At 40.0% G+C, this 25,416-nt stretch overlaps 1 protein-coding gene across 5 annotated transcripts in view; it reads right to left on the bottom strand.

Moving 5' to 3' along the window:
• Nucleotides 1-25,416, bottom strand: part of RUNX1T1 (RUNX1 partner transcriptional co-repressor 1) — a 114,759-nt gene that overhangs the window by 82,964 nt on the left and 6,379 nt on the right. For 2 of the 5 annotated variants that reach the window (XM_036399775.2, XM_036399768.2), the window contains one exon: nucleotides 11,613-11,785. The exons of 2 other annotated variants lie outside the window; for them this stretch is intronic. In XM_036399775.2, coding sequence (XP_036255668.1) covers nucleotides 11,613-11,700 — 88 coding nt within the window. In that variant the 5' untranslated portion in view covers nucleotides 11,701-11,785. Of the gene's footprint in view, nucleotides 1-11,612; nucleotides 11,786-23,945; nucleotides 24,103-25,416 lie in introns of those variants that run through there. One more of the 5 variants, XM_036399808.2, reaches the window with a different exon arrangement.

The raw sequence follows: 25,416 nt of genomic DNA, 5'->3' as shown, positions 1-25,416 counted from the left end.
GGCAAAATGGGTTCAAATGGAGCATTTTACTCCTAGTTGGCTTTAACAAAGCTGAATAATGCTTATTCTGACTTTTTATGTGCAAGACTTGATAAACTGAATGAGAAGGCACTCAATGATCAGTCAACGAGCATTGATGAATGGTCATTAGGACCCCCCCAATCTCAGGGAAGGCCATTCCACAAAGTGGCACACCAGCTTGAAAGGGCGGTCCAGATTTCCCCGCTTGCTTGTTCCACTTTCACTTTCAGACCACTGGCCACCAAATGAGGCTGACATATTGGAAAATAATCTTTTATGGGCGAGTGGTAAATAAAAATGGAGGCATTAGCTGGGCTTTCAAATTCAAATCTACTAGTTTTGTCAGCCCCAAAACGTTTTGATTTTCCACCCAGCTGGAAGCTATTAGTGTTTTCTTAAGGCATCCCACTGACAGGGCAAACCCACCTAATGTGTGAGCTGTGGAGCTGATGCAGGGGACAGGGGACAACCACTTCTGGATGCTTTCTTAACTTTGTTCAGTTGACTGTCCAACCACAGTACAGTAAAGGCAACACCTTCAGGAGAAGCTCAGTAATTTCTTGCTGCACAAGTATCTCTGATTGCCTGGTGCCACAGCAGCCCACCTAAGCCTGTAATGGGACCCTCAGTGCAACTTTTTCCATTACACTGTACCTAGCCTCCCTTGGTTTTACTGCACTACCACAAAAGGCTAAATCTACCCAAGAAAGGCACTTCTCTATAAACTTCCAATTCTTTCCTTGGAAGTGGAATTTAAATATTCCAATAAGATATGTGCTTATCTGTTAACAGCAGCTCTTTATGCACACAACACAAAACATTTGCCAGATAACACTAAACATTTCCCTAAGCATTTCCTTATTGGCAAGGCTTTCTGGACTTCTGAAAAAAGACAAATGAGACATTTAAAACATACACTGCTCTGTGAAATATAGACTAATTGAGATTACCTACACAAATCAGACACTGAGCAGTTGAAAGGTAGTCACCAAGGTGGTAAGAAAATATTATTCATTTTCTAAGACAAATTGTTCATGATGTTACCTCGAGTACTGGATTAAACTCATTGGAATTGAGAAAGTATTAATGTTTTTTCAGTTAAGAAAACTTGTATGTTATATCCATATTTCAATAATACTCCAAAGAGTATTTTAAATCATCTGCTAAGAAAAGGCAGCCTTGACAGTGCATTAGACTTAACAACCTAGACTGCCTACTGCTTTTTGATCAAAAAAAAAACCCAAAAATTAATTTTTGTTGAACACACAGAAATTCCAGTGACATTTTGGGTGCATTTCAGGTTTTAAAACAATGAAAAGATACATTTTGACCTAACATGAAAGAATAGTTCTGTGAAAAATTAACTGACTCACAGTAGGAGAGACAACATTCAGGCCTTAAAGAATGCATGCTCTTTTGCTCTCTATATATGTTTTGGTAAAAACACTCACATGGACAAACTCACATATAAATGTACCTGTCTTGGGATCTATTTCTTTCACTAGATTTAAGCTAAACAAGTTTTGCCTCACTTTTTTATTAAATACTATATTTTCCAAAATGTGGGTAAAGTAAATTAGAATTGACTGCTAATTTCTATCATCATTTGACTTCAAAGAAAATTACCACACCATCTGTGCATAGACACCACTCATGCACTTTAGAAAATTTGATATTGATTTGAAAATATTTCTGAAAGAAAATACCAATGATGCTGTCTCACTAACAGAGAAAAAACACATTCAGTGTGACCTGGAGAAGCCTGGAAGAGAATATCTGCTCCTGCTGAACTAAAGCCATATTTTAAGACATAAAAAGAAGGGGAAAGGGGGAGGGCATGCAGGAGGGGGGCAGTGAAGGAAATAAGTGTTTCAAGCTATCAGCTGCTTTTTGACTTGAAGCTCAGGGTGTTTGTTCACTTAACATGGGTAGGGAAACTCCTCCTGCTGTAGTATATTAACCCAAGTTTTGACTTTAATCGATGTCTTTTCAATGTATAGGATCTTCATAATAAAGATAATGTAGAGCATATTTGTGTGAAAGCGTATCTACCACTAGCCATAAATTTGAGCCTTGCATTTTTCTCTGTAACATGTCAATATTTGTGACACTAACTAAACATACTTTATTCATTTGACAAGAATTGTTACATTATATTGAAAACTTTTGTTTCAATGTCACCACCTCCCAGTTTTGACTGATGGCGAGTTAGTTTTGTTAAAATGCACGGGGTGATAGCGTATGCTCCAGTGAACTTTCCCTCCTCTCAGCACCAGAGACAAAAACCTGCAGCTCTGCTCTGTGCTGGCAGCCATCTGGCCAGCTTTCTCTCAATGCCTGCCCCACACCACACTGCAGGCAAAATTTCAGGGCTCTAGAGCTCTGTGGAGCTATTCATGACATACCAATTTCACATTTTCTGCTTGTATGCTTGCAACAATAAATGCTAATGAGGACTATGAATGACATTTTTAAAGACAATAAAAAGGTCTCCAAATCCCTTGCATATGGAGACACTATTTTCTGAACTTCACCTTCTGTTAGGGAGCCATTACACTCTAAAGGAAAAAAATAACCTAAGGAGAACAATGAGATGATCAAAGCATAACCGAGTCCTTAAGAATTCCAAAGAAAACAATGTTTGCAAAGCTAGCTTAATGACAGACAGATTTTATGCTGATGTACAGCACTAACACTTAAGCATAGTAACTCTCTTTTTCAATAACACTGCTACTTCTGATCGAGGGGCTCAGAACTGGGGGTGGGGGGGAGGGGGAACTCATAGCAAATCCTCCCTTTCACTGATCACATATAACTCTACAAGCCACAGACTTGGACTCAGCAATTACTAATCTCTAGATGAGTCCAAGAATACTCTAAATAAGCCCCAGAATAAACTGTAATTACTAATGGATTTGGAATGCTACGCTTTCATAGAGATCTCTGTGCTGACAAAGTATGGCCAAGACAAATATCAATTTATACTTTCCACAAATCTGCCTATTGCAATGCCATAGCTAAGAGAAAGAAATGAGAAAAGGGAAAAGAGAAAAAAAGAAGAGAAAGAAAAGAAAAGAAAAGAAAAGAAAAGAAAAGAAAGAAAGAAAGAAAGAAAGAAAGAAAGAAAGAAAGAAAGAAAGAAAGAAAGAAAGAAAGAAAGAAAGAAAGAAAGAAAGAAAGAAAGAACGAATGAAAGAAAGAAAGAATGAAAGAATGAAAGAATGAAAGAATGAAAGAATGAAAGAAAGAATGAAAGAAAGAAGTTGCCTTTACTCTGAGAAATGTCTTTAATATAAAAGACCACTTCCCATTAAGATTAAAAACACTTCCAGGAAAATCCACCAGGTGGAGCAAATACACAGCATTACAAAACATTTATTTATGCTCATACTGCCATTTTTAACAGGGTGAAAATGGTTTATATGCAAATATTCTTACCTATTGACCTCCCTTCTTCACCCTTTTGTCATATATTGATCAACTTGTATTTATTTACTACATTTATAATGGTACAAAAACTTTCTTCAAAGGGGCCTTCAAACAAAGCTATTGTTCCTGATGAGCTCAATATGAATTTGCAAACCACAACGGTCATCAGAAATATAGGGGAAATTAAAGTATTGTATTATTCAACATATATAATTTTTTTCCAACAATATAAGGGCATGGTTGTGCTAGTAAAACACACTGACAAGTATTCAGAAAATAAAGCTTAGTCTTACATCAGTTAGCAAAATCTTTGCACCGGCCTCCACTGTAATGGGCTGGAAGCCTGGCCGTTCTGCATGCCTGGTTATGTTTTTATACACACAGTAGTGCCCATAACATCACAGCACTGCCATTGGACAGCATGTTGCTGTTTACTACTCATGCTTTATTTTAGTATGACATCTGTCAACTACTGAGTAACTTCAAGAGGGCAAGTGAATGAGGACTGTAAATACATATTTCAGCATATCTAGGACAGCTAAGTATTATTTCTCCATTTAAATTATTTGCTTCTCCAGAGCCAGGTGAGAAATTCACCTTATCATCAAGTATTTTCTGTTTCCCTTATGAATTAGGATATCTAATGGAACAGAGGCAGCAGGGGCAGATTTTTACATGAAGAGAACTAAGTCCAAACAGAACAGTGGTTCTTTTATGGATGAGTTTTCTCACAGTTATAATAGGACAACCCACTGGCAGACCCTGTAATTGTTAAAATGCCAGGCAGTATTACCAAATGAACTGCTCTAATGCAGTTCAGCATCTGGAAACACAGCAGAATCAGTACACAAACTCATTCAACCCTTGATGATAGAAAGGCATTATCATTTGTAAGTGACAAAAGGAAGGCGCTGATTTTAGTCAAGTCCTTTTCTTTCCATTGTTTCCTTAGTTATACTTTCCATCACATTTTTCTCTCACTTTTCCAATCACTGTCCTCTGTCTTCTCTCTGGCACCAGATCTACTCCTAAATTCATGACTCTAGGGCCACCTTCTCACTCTGCTACACATCACTCTTCTCCAGCTCACTACATGACCTGCCTCCACTCCAGCTGCCTTGGACAGTTATCCTCTCCCACCTCCACCAACCTTGACAGCTAAAAGAAGTTCCAGAATTTCAAAGTGTGAGTACTACCATAAAATATTACCCTCAATTAATACATAAATTGAATAGCAACAATCAGCACTCTTAACAATGAGGGGAAAAACATCATGCCAGTTAGGTTTCCATTAGAAAACTAAGCCAGAACCGTATTCACTTAAAGTGCTATTGAAGGAATACATCAAGCTCCCTGAAAGCACCGGGGAGTTGTTCTAATCTCTGTGCTTCTAGTCTGACCCAGATGAATCCCATCATAGCTAAGAAAAATTAAAATACAAAATCTTTGTTTCTTTAGGAACTGAGAGAAACCTTGAGGAACACAAGCCTCTAAATATAATTTCACTTTATCTAATGGTGTTGTACTCCACATGGTGCTTTGTTGTAGCCATTCAGAAGAGAAGCAGAAAAATGCAGAAATGATTATGAAGTGGAATTTCATACCAAGAGCAAATTACACCACTTTACACTAGGAGAATATCTGCAAAGAGAAGCAGTAAATGTTTGGGCACAATGCAAGGTGGCAGTTTTAATAAAGCCCAAACAATCTTGAGAACTATTATCCGCAATAACTTTCCTTAAACAAGATTATCACAGCAGAGGCTTTTGGAGATGGCCAAGATAAATATTTTTTCGAAGAGAATGCTGATTTAAATCCATTATCCCAAGGAATTTTTGAGTGGCAACCCTGGTGTAAAGGCTACCATTTATTATTTGTTATTTTCAAAGCGGCTCTTGACACCCAATGGGTAGGAGGAAAGACAATGTGGTGGTTGTTGTCACCACATGTCCACGGAGAACTTTTCATTTAATGGACTGCTGGTTGAGGCAGGCAATGGTTGGATAGAGGTCATGGACAGTTCATTGGATTATGAACTCTGCCAAAAAAAAAAAAAGGCAACTAAAACACTGGAAAAGAGGGACACAACTTACACAACATGCAAAGGTTCAACAAACAGACAGTGCTTTCATAGACATATAATTTCCCTCATATGTACAGACCCTTACATATGTGACATTCCTGTCAAGAACATGAGACTGACCACAATAAACCATCTTTTTTTTCATCCTACAAATACAAGCAATGTTTATTTAGATTATGGCTTCTTTACAATATGACAGGACAGACATTTAAAACCACATGTCTAAGTCATCCACTTTTACTTAAAGGCACCTTCACACCAGAGTAACCTAGGGAGTTTGTACCGAAGAAAGGGGCCTGATTCTAAAGGTGAAGGATTATTGTACATATTTAAGAGTTCATTAGATCACAATTACCAATCTGATAACACTGTTACAGCTCTTTTGTTGCACCAACCCCTGAAAATGCTTTTCAGATGAGGGATTAGTGGCACAATAGATGACAATGACTCTTAGTTCTGTAGCTGACTCCAGTCTGTGACTGCATATGCACACTGAAGGCTACCTCCTTCACTCAAGGGTCCCCAAAATCCTTACCTGCAAGAAGAAAAGTATGCCCTTACATTTGTATTACAAATTTCCAATTAAATAGTAGCAGGGAAAATCTAACTAACTGCTCAAAAGATTTCAATCTCACCTATGAAGTGCCCAAAATCTCTAGCACATTAATATGTATGCTGAGCCTGTGGGCATAACTCTACAGACTGGACCATAAGCTTTCAGCATGACAGGAAATGAAACCTTAGTTAATCTTCAGCTCTCCTTCTCTCCTCCTGCAACCACAAGTATCTTTCTTGGACCAGCTTCTGCCCACAACAATAAACAGCATAGTCACATGCTACACTCATTTCTGCTGGAAGCCCTTATTAATTATCTTGCCTCCCTCTACTACTTTTACCCAGTGATTTTAAGTTCTACCAGTACAACTATTAACACCACTATGTTATAAATTCAAGTACTGAGATTGTAGTAATAAGGGTAATGTTCTTCAGTTATCATTCAAACAAGAAGTCGTACTTTAATTCTTCACACACACACACATTAAAAAACCAAACCAAACCAAAACCAAAACAAAACCAAAATAAAGAAACAAACAAACCCCAAAACAACCAAACACCTATTCAAGCCTTTGCCCATGTAAACATACAGTATCTTTCAGCTATAGGGAGGAGCTTTACATCCTAATGGAACATATCCATCAATGGACCCAATCCTGAACGCTGCCTGTGACCTCAACAAACAGCAGCTATGAAGGACCAAGGACTACAAGTGACCCTATCCCAACACTTTAAAATTTAACACCAGACTTTTAAACATCTAAGAAAATCACTTGGATAATAAGAATGGAAGCATTGATAGCTGCCATTACTGTTTTAATGGGCCAGAAACAAACATTCGCTTGGTTTGAATCCAGGGGACAAAGAAAAACAATGCTGCCAAGCACACTTAAAATGATAAACTTAATATGCCAAGCATGATTATTATATAAATGTGAACTATGAAATAAATACCATTTTCAAAAGTATAACTGTTGCATAGGACAAAATGCACCTCAAATAATTTGCCCCTCAGAAGATTTGATTTCTGAAATAAGAGGTCAAGCGAGAAAGAATCAAATAGAAGAAAAAAGACGCAAATTCAGAAGAAAAAGGGTTAATGTTTTGTTTCAGTCAGTGTTATACCAATGCCAGAATTACAAGGGAAAGACTAAAAAGAGCCAATTTTTTTCTTTATTATTATTCTTTAAAAGAAAAAATCATGCCTATCTGTCACAGGGTTGTCCGGGCTGGAAGAACCGGCAGGAACCTCAAATTCCTGACCAAACCCTCTTCCACACAATGCCTCCTGAATGGAAGGAACCGAGGCCCGGCAGAGATAGCCCCCTGTCAGGAACCAGCCCTGACGTTTGCGGACAGACGGGGCTGGCCTCGCAGGATGTCAGAGCAGCAAACTGCTGATCGAGATACTGGGTTTTCACACACTCCCAGCCTGGATGTTTTGCTCTTCAGGTAATTAAACAAGGAAACGGGGCTGATGTGTACGAGTCTGACCCCTGCGCCGCGGCTCCGCGGTTCTGCACATCAACTTCCGCACCAGCCGCCCCAAGCACCGGCAGAGCCTTCTCCTGCTGCTCCTGCCTCTCCCGACACCGGGCTTTAAACAAATCCTCCTGGAAATGTCTGCTGCTGGTCCCTCCCTCCCCCACCCCCAGTTTACGAAGGGCTACATTATTTGCTCTGTTCCACACACCTTGATTTCTCATAAAAAAAAAAAAAAAGAAGGAAAAAAATGAAATAAATGGGTATACTTGGGTGTAGCTGTTCTTCAGCCAGCCATTCAAAATATTAAATTACTGGGGGGAGGGGATGAACAGACAGAAAGATGAGACAAGGGATTCCCAAATTAATGTTTAGTTTAAGGTCATTACTCAAAAAAATCCTGAAACATATTGCCAATTTTTTCCAGCCAACAGCCAGACATTCACTTATTTAGAAATAAAATTATTCTGATTTAAGCGTTATTGAAGAGTCTTTGTCTTACAAGTGGACATAAATCATAGACATAGGCATTAGAAAAAGAGACCAGTGTTTTCTCTTTTTCCCCAAATTTCAGAAATGGGAAAGGGCAGGTGTTACCACCTATACTTGGCAGAAAACCCTACACAAGGCTGCTCTGTGACTGACCTAGTTTCTACGCTCTTTAAAGGCTATTTAAACAAAAACTATTTTTAAAAAGGTAACACATTCCTACTTCTTTCTGAAAAATCCACAGAATAGAATATTGGCTGAAAAGAGAAGAGCCCAGAAGAAAGAGGAGTACAAAAGCATGTCTGCTTGTCTGTGTTCAACACAAAGAACATTAAATGAAAACAACTGGCACGCTGCCAAATTCCTATACAGGCAAAGAGATTCAAATAAATTGATTTCACGCATCACACTGACCTGGGATCAGTGAGCAGTGGTACAATACACTTGCTGCTCCATGTGGGGCAAAGCCCATTAACGTTATCAGAGACACATTACATTGAGGGGGAGCAGGGAGGGGGGGCACAGAGAGGGAACCCAAACTCTGCGAATTCAGGGGGAAAAAATCACTTTGAAAAAGGAACTTGAACTGGAGCACTTGGTTTCAGTTTACTAATAAATATATCATATTGCAAGAGCTTGTCCTCTGCTCACCTCAAAGGTTTCAAAGACCATATTTTCAAATTAAAATAAATACTAATGTCAAACACACACATTCCCCTTACATTCTACTTTTAACACAGTTGTTCTCAAACTCACTTATTCTCTGTAAATTTCCTCCTTTCCCCATCCGCTAGCATTTTATATAGATTATGGGTTTTTTTCTTTGTACTTCAAAAGCTGGATTCTTGCCCAGGATACTCTTACTGGCTCAGAAAGCAAGCTGGAGAAATTGGCCATGCTCTCAACTGGCCCAAATCAACCTGACCTAGAGAGAAAAATGCTTTATTTGCAAGGTAGCAGCGAGCAGGGCACCAGTGTACTTTGCAGGTCACCCATACATGCTCCCACATACCAGGGAGCTGTCTCCAAAGCATTACTTTGAATTTCACTCTCTTGCTAATGTGAAGTAACCCATGTTTGCTGTGGAGTCTCTCCTTGTCATCCTGGCTTTGTTTTTCATTAAGCTCTCTCACACTCCACTCCAATCAAGAGCAATGCCAGCAAGCCACAGGTGTGCACCACATGAACAGATGAAATTCTGACTGGAAGTACAATTCACTGTCTATAATACAGTTGCATACTCTTTTGCATCTGTGGTATGTTTGAAGGGGACTTTATTTTCACTGTACTCCTTAAGATACATTGGTAAGCAAACAATTGTTTTGAAGATAAAAAAGGAAGCTAAGAGAAGATGACTTTGCAATAGCAAAACAAAGATGACGATGCTTGAAAGGGGTCACATCAGCTGAAGTAGTCATTGCTACAAGACGCCATTGCTTCAAGGAGGCAATAAACATCTTTTTTTTTTTTGCCTTTTACTCCAATTTAGGCTCCAAATAGCAAGGCAAATCTTCTTGGGCACAGCAAAGTCCATATTAAGTTAAGCTCAATGTTGGTTTCATCTCTAATTATTTAAAACTGAAATTTAAAACAAAAAAAAAATTGAAAATGTGGAGCTTCTTAACCATTTAAGACTAAAATTTTTGAGCATGTCACAAATACATCTAGATGTAGACATCTTACCCAGCCACCTCAATTCAAGTAAATGTCAAAATGGGAATGGCTAAAGATCTAAGAACTGTTAACCACCACTGATCACTCTCTAAGAGCTACAAAGCAGTTTTGAATTCTTCATTACCAAGGTGAAAACTATACAACATTGTTAACTCTGTAAGAGGTGTCACAGAGAGATGTGTTTATTTAGGTATAAGGCTACAACTGATAGAACTGCACAGGGAAGGGAATCATGCAGTATACAGCAACTTCACCATGGCAGAGATGTGCCTGCACCCAGACAATACAGAGAGCACAACCTGCACAACAACAGTGAACAGGAAGGATAAGGTGCTGTTCCCTCCTTTTTATGAATACTTCAGCAACCATCACATCAGTTGGACTTTATAGAGATGAAGTGAATTTTAGTCATGTTAATTCCCTTTCTTTAAATTAATGGTATTAGAAAATAAGCCTTTCTCCCAAGTTGTAGGAAATTTCCATTATCTTGCATATGCTCTGATAGCAATAAGCCACAATAAACTTCCCATTAATATGCCAGCACTGCATGCTTCAGGCATGACATCTTTACTTTTACATTTATTTATTTTTAAAATCCTTTATGAAGATCCATATGGCAAAAGAAACCAACCAACAGCCACCTGTACAGGGTACATTTGCACTTTGAAAAATATGACTGTAGATAGTGAAAAGGAGAAATTAGTCAGAAGCTATACACTGCTAAATAAGCAAAATCAAAACCTAAGAAGAAACCCTGCTAAGATTATTCATTCTCTTCCAGTGCTGCCTGAGTACATGAAGGTCCCACAAAACTATTTATTTGTTTTAAACTGAGATAGGAACTCAAGTTAGAATGCAACTTCATTTTTATTAGGATTTAATTTTTTAAAAATATGTTCACACTGGTGCACAAAACCTCAGGCCTAGCCCTTTGCTACAAGGTGATGTGCAGAGGCTCCCACTGGCTCTTTCAGCTGTTCTCCATCTCTCCACACCCCACAGGCAGAGCAGCATGGGCCATGGTATCTCAGGTGGGAAAACAAGTAATATGATCAAGGCTGAGCTACCTTTAAAACTATCCAGGGCAAAGCCAAGAGTACTCAGACACCATTCATCTTATTTTGGACCATACTCTATCAAAGTTATGTCAGGCGATATGGTCCAACACTGAGAAAGAAAATTATCCAAGTGTTGGAAAGCACTTAAAATCAGTTTAGCAGTGGCTTGCCATCCAGACACACACCATTTTAGAAGAAAAAATGCAGTTACAGTAAAGACAGGAACGACTGCCATAGCTTATCTAGAAATTTTGTCCAGCAATAGCAGATTTACTTTTCTAGTACAGTAAAAATCTTTGCGCACAAGAAGCAGAAATATCCATTCTCATTATCATCTCAATCAAATTTATCACAGATTCCCAGTTTGATGCAATGAGCTTATCAGAGGATTCCACTAAATTACAAACAACCATTTTGCCAATGTGATTACAACTATCTCTTAACCTGGTTGCAAATACTATTCCAATTCACGGTTCAGAAAACTGAAAGTCACTATTTCCACAACCCAGCCAAGTACTATTGACGTGACACATAAAGAGCAACCATGTCATTAAAAACAAAAAATAATGCCAAAGTTTAAAATTTCACGTGGATTTTCTAAAAGTCAGGACTGATGTATTTTATTAGCATTGCAGTACTCTTTTCTTACTTGTATTAAACAAGGACAGCACCTTCCTTGATCTAGACAGACTCTTTGGAGCTAAAGGGAAAGATTTCTTTTTTAATTACAGTTTACAAGGCAAGGTACAGTCATTATATACACACGAATAACTTCTAAAAGGTATTCACATTATAAAATCAAATATTTTTCTGTTCCTTACCTTGACAAAATTCAAAGTTCCCTTTTTTCCGGCAGTCACCTATCACTAAACTCAGTGCTCTCCAAGTGTTTCTTTTGACAGATATCATTCTCCACCAATCGCTCTGCTAATTTCCTCTTTCCTTTTCTGACTGGGACAGATATTATGTTCACCAGCCCAGAGATCAATCTTTTCTATTGACAACAACAAATGAAAAAAAACAAAAACAAAAACAAAAAAAGCATATATCACAGCCAGTTTGAAGCACCACACCCCCTTCATTTACATGATAATAGTAGTCTTAAATAAAAAGGGAAGACAGAAACATTATTCTAAAACAAGTAACCACATTTTCTTAGCTAATATAAGGTAGTACTTTAAAACTGTATTAATTCTTCAACAAAAGTAGTTTCATAATTTGCTCAGTTAAAACAGCTTCAAATAGAAGGCAACAAATTAAGGGCAGCCTATATTCTACCCATTAGTTAATTCTGTAAAAATGCTTGGGTTTAAATACATTCACATAATATAAAATATTACATACTTTACCTGGTTCAACAGAAGCTCTAGAGAACCATTTATTAAATCAAAATGTTTACTAAAAATAGAGATCTTCCAATTTACACATCACTAATGCTAAATTGGATTTGTAAGTTGTAACAGCAAACACATTTAAAGAAAGGCAGATCAAAAAGCTATTGATATATTTACAAATAATCTTCTCACTTTTGAAAAGGCAATTTCCCTCCCACTCCAACACCTAAAAAACCTGTTTATTTGGGTTACACAAATACTCTGCCATTTGTATAAGTCTGTATCACAATGTTGTCAGTTTTTCCAAGGCATTAATATGCTTTTCAGGGGTTCATAATTATGTCAAGACAGAAAGTTTTTTCAGAGCCAAGCACACACAGTTATGTACATGCTTCAATCTGCAATGACTGTTCAAGTATTTCGGGACATCAAGTTAAGCATGCACAAGGATCCAGCCGCAGCTCATGCATCTAACCCAGAATCCAGCCCCAACCCTCTCCTGCACTAGATCTTTCTGCAAAAAAAAATTCATTGCCCAAGGGCATTTGCAAAAGATCACATTTGTGTTTGTGCTAGGAACTTCAATCTTTCCCACAAACAAGAACCCTTCTCAAATCAAAACAAACCTTCCCAAGTTAAAGTTAAGGTTACAGAACAAAGGAATTCTCCAAAGTCCTTTCTTTCTTTCCAGCGGTCGTGGTCGGACATTTCCCCCGCAGTCCTGAGAGAAGCCAAAATTCCACTGATTTCAGTGAAAACAAGTGGTAAGGACTGCAGGACTCTACCCAGAATTTGGCAACTGTGGAGCTCTCAAAGTGACACAACTGCCTCTGGCATTTGGAAAATAACCTCCAAAATGTGGTTAGGACTCCACAACTTGGGTACAATAACTACTTTAATAAAATTATTTTTATTTTGTATGTAATTCTCTAGTTGTCACAATGTTCTCACATAGGCAATAAATTTACCTTTCAGTTGTGCCCCTAGCATGAATTGTGTACTTTTCAATTGCTCAGACTTTTGCGTAACACTTTAAATTTCCATAAATGCATACAGCATTCTCTGAATTGTTGTTATTGTTTGATCTGATTTTTATGGTCATAAACCCATAAATCCTACCAAAACTGAAAAATTCTCCACTGACCAATTGGCCCTATTAATTTCACTGAGATAATTTAAACATTAAGTTTTCTACCAACTGACAACAGCACAATCTGGCTGAAATACTGTCTTATAGTGGAATACATCATATTTTGGATTCAGAGTTACACATTTGTGAAGATATAGTCATGTTTTGCTAACATTTTAATTTGGTCACTAGAAACAATTATGGTCAAATATGTTAAACTATGTAATATATAAAAATTCAATATCTCTGCTGAATAGCATACTCATTTTCCATAGCTGGTAAAAGATTTTAAACATCTTACTGTAAAAAAGTTCTTCTTTAAAAAAAAAAATCTGTCATCCACTTTACAATGAAGACATCACTTCAATTTGCTACTCTTCCTTTGTTTCAGGCCCATGTTAATTTTTTCTATTTATCACATTTTCCAAAGTGATGGATGCATTTTGCTATACCCATTCTACACTAATCTCCTGCTTTAAATGTATTTTTGCTTCCTGAATTGTAAACTGATGCTGTTGTTCGAATGTACATGCAAAACCGTCTAATGTCTGAACTTCAGTGAAAGCATAATGCCTCAAACAATTTGTAGTCTTACATGAGTGTTATAAAAAAGGATCAACATGTTGTATTACCATGGAAATTTTGAAAAACATACTTTCCCAAACAAATATTACTTTTTCTCAATGGTATGAAGTAATGAAAACCACATGTGTAAATCTGCGATCCGTGCAGTAGTTCAAGCTGCAGCTAATAGAAAATACAGAGAGTGAACTCTGCCATATAAAGGATTCTTGTTACAGAAATATAATGTGAAAACCAGATGCAGACAGAAAACCTTAATCACAGATGGGAATGTAATCACTGGCATACAGAACACTTTTTTGATCAATCTCAACCATATGAGAAATGTATTTATTTTCTAAGGAATGCAATAACTCTAGAGAGTCTTCTATTTGAATTCAGTTAACCTCATATTCACAGTGCTTTTATCTTATATGTGTAGAGAAGGGGGATATAACCCGAGCCAAGACTTTAAGAAGAGCCATTGGCCCTGGCAAATCATGCTTGTATCAGCTTATCTTTCAAGGAATTAATAGGATGTAAAGACTACAAATATCAGGATCAGCCTCAAATGAAACGAACCACCATTGTACTTCCTAGTACTGCCAGAAATCCCTTCATCACCTAAGCACTTCCCCAGTCAAATTTTCCCTTTAATATGCGGTTCTTCCGAAATACAATGTTAAGAGCAAGCACACTGTCGCACTCAAGTTCTGTGAATCAGAACTGGAGTCCTACAGCAAAGAATCTCTCTCTCTTTAAAAGCTGAAGAGTCATCAGTTCAAAAACAAGTTTACCTGGGCCTTCCTCCTAACTGCTGGAAGTCCTTCCACCCACACAGCCCCCGGGGGTTAGCAGGGAACAAAGGAGCACAGCACAGGGCAGCTATCCAGCCACATCAAGTGTCTAAACTGTCTTTTACCAACTCTACCGAAGCAGGACCAAGGTAACTCCTGTCAGTTTTCACTGCTGGTGACATCACTATTACCGTAGTAGTAAATGCATCATGTAAAATAGGGACTGACACCTCAAAGTGCAATACATATTAAAATTAAAAAAAAAAAAAAAGAACCACAAGCAAAACCAAAAACCCCAACTTCTACTCAGAAATAAAACTTAAGAGAGAAAAGGCATTCAGAGATGAGGCCCCCATTGGGTACCAGCAATGGCAGTTTTATTTCCTGGCAGCCCCCAATCCCTGCTGCACCCACCTCCTGGATGCACCCGGTCTACCCAAGAATACACAGCACTGCCTGACTATCACAGTTCACAACTGAGCTTATTAAGGTAACCTAAAGTTGGTATAGATTTTATAGCATAATTAAGTAACACAAATTGGTAGCTGTTACACCGAGGCAGAGAAGGGATGACAGAAACCCTTTGAGAGGCACAGGGTAAGCAGATTCTCCCTCTCTGTTACAGCCTCCAAGGCCATTTGCCATCATCTCGTTTTCGGTGCCTGCAGTAAGAGGACACAGTCACTTCAGTACCCTACCACACGGGTCCCAGAAATAGCACATCACAGGTGTCCATCATACTAACTCTGCTGAAGTTCCTGTAAAGATGCTTTCTTAATTGAATGCCTGTAATGCTAGGTGAATTTTGAAGTCTGCTACTTGTTCTTTACCTCCCATGTGAGTAATTACCAAATCATTTTATAAAAAACTTCGATTCCACCACTGCAACAAAACAGTTTTTAAAGCATCTTGTCTCTTCTCAGACTTAAATTTAAATTTCTGAGACTGCAGCACTAATAGATATCACAGAAGTCAACATTTAACACTTAAGTAATATGGGATGGATATGCCTGTCTCATTTCTAAACAAGCATGCCTAGATTAATAATAAACTTTGGCCAGATACATATTTTCATTTGCATGTTTTTCATATAGCATCATCATCATGTGTGTGTGTAGAGTGCTAAAAATGGAATGAAATCTTCCAGCTGAAAACAGTTCCACGTGACAAAACAGAGAGGGATCCTGAAAACTCCTGCTTCATGTCATGTGCGAGTGTGTGTGCCTGTGTCTTTTTTTTTTTTACTCTCATCTAATTTCATCTGTGAGAGACTGTCCCTAGAGGACAAGACAAGAGAGAACCAATTATATCCAGCAGTTGGTTTCTCCAAAATGAAGGCATCTGTTCCATGCCAACGACTTCCACACGGAAGAAAAACAGAACTTTGAAGGCATCTGCGTTCATGGTTGACAGTTGCAGATCTTAGGGTCTACTGTAATTGCCCAGCTGCAAACATGATTTGGTTGCTGCTGTTGTCAGCTGATCTCCTTGCACTGAAAAGAAGGGAGCTTAAATAGCAAATAGCTGGATAAAAATCAGATATTCTTCCACAATACTGACACCTTTTCTCTTCTGAAGGAGGTATTTTTCCTAGTACAATGGGTTTGATGGAAGTAAATTGCAAAATGGTTCTTAAACTAACATTTTAAAAAATATTCTACTTTAAAATGCTATTCTTTAAATAAAGTACCAGTCCAAGCACAATGTGTTCATTATCTGCCAGCATTTCAGGCTGGTATTTTCTAAGAGTGATTCAGAAACCAGTGTGATTCACCGACCACATAATCCTGCAGCCCATCTTATTTAGTCAAGTAGTCTCAGTAATATCAAGAGTACACCTGAGCAGAAGCTCAGTTTTCACCCCAAATGCATATGGCAAATAAATAACTAGTATATTTATTACTTAACTCACATCACTTCCAACATGAGTGAATGATTTACAAAAGACACTTCAAAGAAACATTACTAGTAATTCAAAATCTGGCTTACAGCACTGGGTGCGCACTCACATTTGCAGTGAGATACTCAGCAACGCTGTGCACCTTCACTGCTAAAAAAAATCAAGCAAGCTGTTAACAAGAAGCTCATATAAAGTAGCAAGACCCGAACTGATTTTCCAAAGCACAGGACTGAGTGCCATTTAGAGATTCATGGCTACTGATGGTGCGGTTGCAACAAAGACAATTAAAACTGGCCTAAGCAGAAAATGCACTGACATTCTCCATCCTTGACTCACTTGATAAAAGTGGATCAGTTTCCAGAAATATTTCATGCACCTCTTGAGTTTTTGTAGTTTGCTTACCTAGGACTTTTTATGAATATCTTGAAAGAAGGAAAACAGTGTATGATAGGGAAATAAATTTTTAATAGAATTCTTTGTTATTCTGCTGGATTCCAGCTGCAATCCCAAACATACTCTGCAGCAACAGCATTCTGCCCTCCCAGCCAGGTAGCCACTCAGCTTAAAAAGGACAATAAGGATTCCCAGACAGTCTCCCTTGCTTGGCACATACCTCAAATTATTATGAACACCTGAAGCAGTGAACCTGGGGGGACACAGTAGGCCTGACACTTCCTGACCACTTCTAAATTCCCTCCAGGAAGGACAAGAGTTGGGAGTGATGACAATTAACACAGCCACCTGTTTCCTGTGACCTCCTAAGGGACAGACATGGCTACTGATGACTTGCTCTGGCAATGTCACTGAGGTCCTGCCCATCCTTCTCTTCCCAGGGAAGCCATGGAATAATAAAAACAATAGTGGCCAATAATAGCTCTGTACGAGACAGTGAAATTTGGGCCTGGACTTAAAAACAAATGAACAGACAAACAACAACAACAAAAAAAGAAATTAACATCAGAAGCTCCCCAGCTGAAGAGGTGGGACCAATCAATCCCAGAATGTGGAAGGAAAATTACACATTGATCCCTCCCTTCTAAGTACTGTAGCTGGTATTTACTGTAGCTCTGAACTTCTCTGGAAGTCTGGGGCAGGCAGCTGGCTTAAACACAATTTGAAACAAATCTTGGGATACAAGTAGAGAATCCTGGCCCGATGGACTCAATAAGGATCTGCAAGCATTATTATGGAAGGAATAGGCTTTTTCTCTCCTTTATATGGCAGTCTTGTCAGGTAAGTCAGTGATTTGCAATTCAAAAAGAATGCCCTTGCTTTACACTGAGACCTGAGTTAGTCCATTTTATTAGGGAGAGATCTAGATCTAAGTCTGAGAACCAATTTAAAAAAAGTATTGTCAAGATCACAGATGTGAAATGGGAGCACAGAAATACTGAAGGTCCAGCTCCTCAAACTGGCATTTTAACTAAAGAAACACTGTCTTCAGTGAGAACTAAGTATGGGAGTACCACGTAAGATCTGAGCTCCAGTATTTCATTCAATGTTTACAAGCTCTGCTGATCCACGGAGTTGTATTAATTTATCATGGTGCACATGAAATGTGTACAACATTCAGAAACTACCTTGGGCTATTCAGTTCAGTAGGTTGGTTTCCTTGTCCACCTGTAGCATGCTTTAATACAGGCTGCAGCCTGCTTTTCCAGCATTAAGTGGTTTGTCATCAAGCTTTAAAATAATAAATAGTAGAGTCATGAAACAGGTTTTGCTTAATGGTTCCTGGAACTCAGTGACTTCACTCACTAAAACACTTCCTATAACATTACTCTTAAATACTTTTAGCAATGTCACCATTAAAATAAAATAAAAAATCATCCTGGCAGTACCATCCATTGACAGCACACCCATAGGTGTCATTATTCCCACATTTGTTGGCAGCTTTTTCTGGCACCATTATGCTTTAATGGCTCTGGCAACAAACCCCACCTGGATTTCAATGGAAGTGCTCCTTTGGAGCACTCTTCCCAAATATCCTTTGCAGCATTTTGTCTCCTCTGTTGCACCCTAATCATTCCATTTTCTGGCAACAGCCTCACCCTCTCGCTGTCAAAGCCTGAGCTGGTCTTGGGGAGTTCTCTTCCTGAACTTATCTAATGCATGTGTGATTCAATTTTAGGATGCATTTTCCAAGAGGATTTCAGGACAATATCTTAGCTGCTCAGGATGGATGTTCACTCACATCCCAGCTTTAAAATTCTTTTTACTACATCCCAGTAGCACAACGTGACCAAACCAATGGGACAGTAAAGCACAGGCACAAAACCCTATAAATCTGATGCTTCATCAGAGAGTTTGTTAAACCTTGTGACTCCCAGAAAGCACACACAGCCTTAGTCAACATGCCACACAACCTGTCATGGTAACATTCAGAACTAACATTCTGATACTGCCATTACCGAAGTAAAAGAAGAAAACCAGAAAAGGTATTCCGAAAAACAAGCAATTGTGGGGGAAAAGTGGTGATTTTTTGGGGGCTGAATTGTTGGTCCTTTTTTTTTTTCCAAGGTATCAAAATGACACCTGGGCCACAACCAAAAGGGGCACCTGTGGGGTCATCAGAAATCAAAAAATGTAGACAGCAGATCTCCAAATATAAGGCACTACAAAAGAAAAAAGCTGGCAATGCCTACTACTTATGCAACTGCATATTAACATGCAACATGGCAGACACACATAACCCTCCTAGAGCTCCAAAAGTAACTACAGCCTGGTACAATTTGTAATGCTCATAGATGGCCTCAGATGCTTGTCTGAATTCCTGGGCTTTACTCTCTGTAGCAACTTGGGTCTCCATAAATGATACCTATTTTATTACACACCAATGCCTGCCACCATGTGCATATTAATTCCACTCCACTAGGTGGAGTCTTCTGTCTTTCCAGTCTGCAACCTAAATTCCAAAAGAACCTATTATCTATCCTCCATGAACCTTGCACATTTACTTTACTATAAGAGCCAGAGTATACCTGTCTTGATAAACACAAAAATTAATCAAATGCCTTCCAAAATGATTAAAGAAATCATAAGCTATCCCATGAGGATCACAAATCAGCATGTTATAATGTGGGATCAGGCAGGAATATTGTTGCTGTACGGTTCTGTACAACACAACTGTACTTTCACAGAAGTTACATTCAAAAAATAATACTGAGTATAAAAACATATCCCTTAAATAAGTCAACACATGTCCAAAAACTACATATAAACAAACCCAAGTTTCAGAACTTCTATTAAATTATGCCCTCCTTTTCCAGGCATCCCAAAACGTGTTACAGAAAACGAGAGGGAACATAAAAGTATTCACATTTCCATTCACAACCAGTGGAGTTAAATATGGCAACTATTCAACAGGAACAGCAAAACTGTATGCAGTATTTCTGGCAAAGATTAAGAAAACAGAACACTCCCATTAATGTGTTCAGAACATTTAGATAAGAAAATCTGGACATGCAGCTATAATCTTTTTTTTGGGGCGGGGCTCCACCCCAACCCCTGTGCAAAGCACCAGAAAATCCCACGACCCAAGTAAAAAGCTCCTTGGTTTCCGAACTGTTCAGGTAGGCAGTCTCTGCTGTCACACACTGCGCCAGAGCGTTTGCTCGGCAGGATCTGCGAGCAGGAAGCCCCTCGCAGGCACGGAGCAGGAACGCGAGGCTCCCCACGGCTCTCACATCCCCGGGTCAGCCGAGGTAGGGCCTCCTCAGCGCCCCTCCTGCTGCTGGCAGATATCACCAGCTATTTAAGGCTACAGACATTTTGCCCCAATCGGCCATGTTTTCTGTAATATTTACTTCTCGTACATATGTCTATAACTATGTATACATCCCACAGAAGGTGAGGTTTAACAGGGTTAGCTTTGTTGGGGAAAAGAAGGTTTGGAGGAAAGGAAACAACTTTCATGTTGAGAAGATTTGAATCTAGTGACTGTCACGGGATGTAAACACTCTTCTGGGGAGGGAGGCTTTTTGTTATGTTTCAGGAGAGCACAGAGTTTTGGATAAAATCTGTATAAATAATTATCCCTCTGTCATTCAACATAAATTTATGCACATGTGTGCACGCAGTTATGCCGGGGAATACAAACTATAAAGTAGACATGCCACAGACTTCTAGACAACCTACCACAAGCACGGATCTCACACAGAATCCATTCTATATTTAAATTTCAGTTTATTGAATTTTAATTATTTCTGATCTGTAGATCACTTTGAGGAAAATCCCCCAAGGCCAAAAGTGTACAAATCCAATTGCAAAACCAAACAGAAGCATCAGCAAGGCCTTTTCCCATGCAGATACCCACCAAAAAAATTAGTTCCTGACTAGTAGATTAGATTAGAATTCAACAGCTAAAACCCATTCTAATATTAAAACCAGGTAATTCGCTATGTTGATATAAAGCAATAAAAGCTCTCATTCTATTCTACACATTTACTCATGTTATGTACACAGGGTTCCATAGATGTAACAGTGAATTATCCCTTCTTCATTTAGATTCTTATTTATAAAATTAACAAACACATATCATTTTCCATTAGGTTATTGTTGGGGGGTTTTGTTGGTGTTTTTGTTCTTTTTTAATTAAAAAGCAACGGTGTTATGTTCTCCAGAGATGCTTATGATAGAAAATGTATGCTCTACTAATACTATGCTTTCCAAGTCATAGAACTCACTTGGATTAGCAGCTCCACAACCATGATTATTTTTGTATATATGCATTCAAATAGACTCCATCATTTCATTTACCATGGAAAAACTTACACCAAAATCCCCATTAACTAAAATATCCTTGATGAGCCCAAACTTAAGATTTGCCAGTATATCAGGAATGAAACAAGCCAAAGAATGTTGTGTCATATACTGAACATCCTTTACATTGCTCAAGGTCCTCAGTAGTAAGTAAAGCTGTATTGCTGCAAAGGGGAAACAGCCACATGTCATTTTATGATACAATCATAATTTATTAATAAAATTATTTTAAAAGTATGAGTTAAATCCTTTTATCAACATAGTGGCATTCAGCTATCCAGTGTCATTTTTCCAGTTCAAATAGATATGGTCCTAATTGCATAATGCCATTTTATCTGCTGAAGATAAAAGTGCCAATAAACAAAAATGCATATTAGGCAGGAGATTTTTCAGAATAGATTTTTTTTTCAAATAACCCACTTGCATTAACAAAAGATTGCAATGGCTTCCAAATTATAGGGTGTTATTTTTAGTGGAAGTAGTTCAATATTCATATTGGAGCAGATGTAGCAGTTTAACAAAACAGCTCTTCAAATCCTGCACAAATTGAAAACAGGAAAACTGATTGCATTTTCTCTTATCACTTTCCTTTTCTGAATTGACACTTTTGGCCTTCTGAAAATTTACACATGGCTTTCATCTCAACAGCACCTGCTGATCAAACAGAAACCTAACATTTTCAGGAAAATGGTATAAAGGACTAGTTTTCTTTTTACCATCTTAAAGGGCATCGGCAGTCCACTTGATGGCAACAATTGCTGAGTAGATGGCACACAAAATACATTTTATATTTTCAGTCACTTACTTTTAAAAATTAGTTAAATCGTAACAGCTCTTCTGTATTTGCTCTTTGTCTGCTTTAAATTAATTTCAGTCTCTATCTCTGCGTTAGCCTGATGGGTTTCATTCTACAGTCAGCTAGATTTTAAAGATGATGTGAAAGCCTCTGAAATAATAAACACATTGCATGCTCTGCAGACAGGGGTCTTCTTTATAAACGCATTTATATGCAATCATATAAACTGATATATACAATTATGCATTCATGTGCACATATTGCACAGACATTTCTTTTTATGGTGCTTATAGCAAGGAAAAATGTGTGTGTGTGTATATATACATATATGCATGTATGTTTCATTCTGCTACAGTCTCACTGCATTGAATTCTCTGAGCACTGTTGTTTGAACATGTTGAGGTGAGAGAAATTCAAAGGGCATTTATTTATTTCAAAGTTGTTCTTTGTTTCCTTTGCAGTCTTCAGACTGGGAGAAGGTCTAGCAGATGCTCTAGAACTTGAGCATCAAGACTGGGTTGAGATGCTGCCATTGGTGAACATGGCAAGCATGCAAACAGCACAACCAGAAATCCTTGGGCTCCTGCAAAAGTTAAAGGTATCAAGTCATGTATATAAAAAATGACACATAAGTACCTTGTTATCCCATCTGCTTCTGTGCCTGTAAATTCTGAAGCTCAGCAGCAGGTAACAAGGACCATCTTCCTTTGTACATAATTCTAGGTGTAATTAAAGATACTCCTGAAACCTGCTATGTGTCAGCTTCTTAACGGATAGAGCCCTCACCCCCCTGAAGTACTCTGCTGCCATCCATTACAATTCTGCTTCAGTGATAAGGTAACCTGAAGGCAGAGATGACATACAGTAATATATGTGCCACTCCAGACAGTTGGTTCATGAATTTCAGTGTTTCATCATGCTCACTGAGGCAATCGCAAACTTGAAATGTCAATATGTTCAGTCAATGGAAGTAAAATAATGGGGCTCTATTGTCTTACCCTATCGATCTGCTGCTGTCAACAAGAATACATGCCCCCCTGGCTTTAAACAAATTTTAATTAGGCTTTTAGTTACCAGATCATATCTATATATCTATCTGTGCAAACACTTGACAAAGTGAAACGGCAGTATAAATATTTCAAACTTTTAAATATAAAGGTAATTGTTTAATGTAGCTTTAAGATATGACCACTGATAAAGCCGTTCGCTAAAGCAGCGTGCGTGCACGCACTGAGCATGCAATTCATTTTAATCTGGAAGAGAACTTAAAAAGCACCACCAGAAGTCCATCTGAAACAACAAAAAAGAAAGAGCAAAGAAGCCACTTTTCCTGAAGCCCGTGTCATCCTCTGCGGGGATTCTGGAAGTTAGGAGCCTTCACTGAAACCCCCCAAGGTGTGAGCGGTGGGTGCCCGGGCGTGACAGGCCGGGGCTGTCACATCCCCTCGGCACGCTGCCACCCCAGGCCGGGGCTCCTTCACCCCGTCCCGCCAGACACGCAGACACGGCACTCTCTGCTCCTCTGGGCTGTGTTTAAAGTGGTGTCCCTCAGTCACCACCTTCCTTCTGCGGCCACCTCCTCCCTCCCCGCGGGCAGCCCGGTAGGCGAGCCCCTCTCCGCTCCCCGGGGGCGGGGGTAGGCAGCACAACAAAAGGCAGATCCCGTCTCCCCGCCGGCTAATCTCTGCCCGTAAATCCCCCGCCCGCTCCGGGGGGAGATAATAAGTGGTTATATCTTCACTTCTCCCCGCGCCTATCGACTTGTGCAGCGCCAAGGGAGCCGGAGCGGGCCGGGCCGGGCCGGGCGCTGTGAGGCGGCGAGGGGTGTCCCCCCGCCCGCCTCTCCGCCTCTCCCGCCCGCGGGTGGAGATTTTACCTTCCGGCGGCGGGAGGGACGAGGAGGCGCCGGCGCGGCCCGAGCTTTGTGCGCCTCACGCGCCTCGCGGCTTATCTGCGGCGCAGGGACGGAGCATCGCGGCTCCGCGGCCCCGCCGGCGCGGGGGGGGCGGTACGGCGGCGTGCATCGGGGCGATTACGGTATCAGCGCGGCCCAGATGGCGGCTGGAGGATGTGCAAGGCAGCGGGGCCGGGAGCGGGGCTGGAGCCGGCCCGGGGTCCCCGGGGAGGCCGCCCCCGGCACGAGGAGAGGCGCCACCTCCGCGCCGCCCACCGGGGGAGAAGGCGGCGGTGCCCAGGTCTGCGTGTGCCTGCCCTCTGGCCGGCGTCCGAGCCGGCTCCGGCCCTGGAAGTTGCCCAGCACCTCTCCGGGATAAGGACCCTGCCAGGAGTGGCGCAGCGCTGGTTCCCCAAGGCTCCTCAGCCGGAGGTCGCCGCCACCCCCACTAAGGCGATCGTCCCAGTGAGTGCCTCCAGCCCAGCTCTCCTTTCACAGGCCATACCTACTGCTGCAGCCCGGCTCCCCCCTCACAGACCATGCCTACATCCCGCACGGAGCACGCCGGCCGCTGGCCCAGTACAGTCACAGACTGTACCCGCTCCCAGTTTGGCCAAGCTCCTACCTAATCCAGCCTGCTCATTGTCACGGTTGGCATAAGGGCCTGAACACAGCACTGCTGCTACAAAGTGGTGGCATCATTCACCAGAGGATGAGCGATAAAGAGTAGATCCCTATACTTCACAAGTCAGGTTCTGTGAAAACTGAGGGGCTATTTTGCTGGGATCCATCAAAGAGCACAGGGTTAGCACGAGGCATGGAAAGGGCAGCAAAGCAGCCTATCTGCCTACCATAAGCACAGCCAGCCAGCAGAATAGCTATGCCAGCACCAGGCACTCTATGAGCTCGGGTTTTAAAATTTCTAAAATGTTTCTCCCTGGGAATCAACACCTATTTGTTAGGAAACACATCTCCATTGCAGTCGGCCAAGGAGTAACCGCGAAGGAGGACAATGACAGCACGCTGAAGTGAGACTGGCATTGTTCAGTGCAAAACTCCTTCCAAAATCACTTGTCCAAGATAGCAGTTTATTCCACAAGAAAAGGAATAAAGGGAATTTGACGCATAATACAAAGTGAAAACCAGAACCTAGATGGGGGAAGGGCATGTGTGTGAAAATCATGTCACCGCAATGAATGTCAGATAAAAAAGGGGTCTGTCACAAATCCTCCACTAATCCAATAATGTGAAAACCTCTTGGTATCACTGAGACATAGCACAAGAGGGTTTTTTTTATTATTTTTCATAAACCACTCTATATGTTTAGCCTTGGAAAGACCTATCGCAAAACCAGGACCTTGATTTTTCAGTGAAGGCAAACTGATTTTCACATGTCAAATTTACTATGCATTCCTCAGCCAGTATTTTTACCCTGAAGAAGAGCCACTTCTCC

This window comes from Molothrus ater, chromosome 1, assembly GCF_012460135.2.
Source record: "Molothrus ater isolate BHLD 08-10-18 breed brown headed cowbird chromosome 1, BPBGC_Mater_1.1, whole genome shotgun sequence".
In the NCBI taxonomy this organism is placed as follows: Eukaryota; Metazoa; Chordata; class Aves; order Passeriformes; family Icteridae; genus Molothrus; species Molothrus ater.
This window is presented reverse-complemented; position numbering and strand designations above follow the sequence as displayed.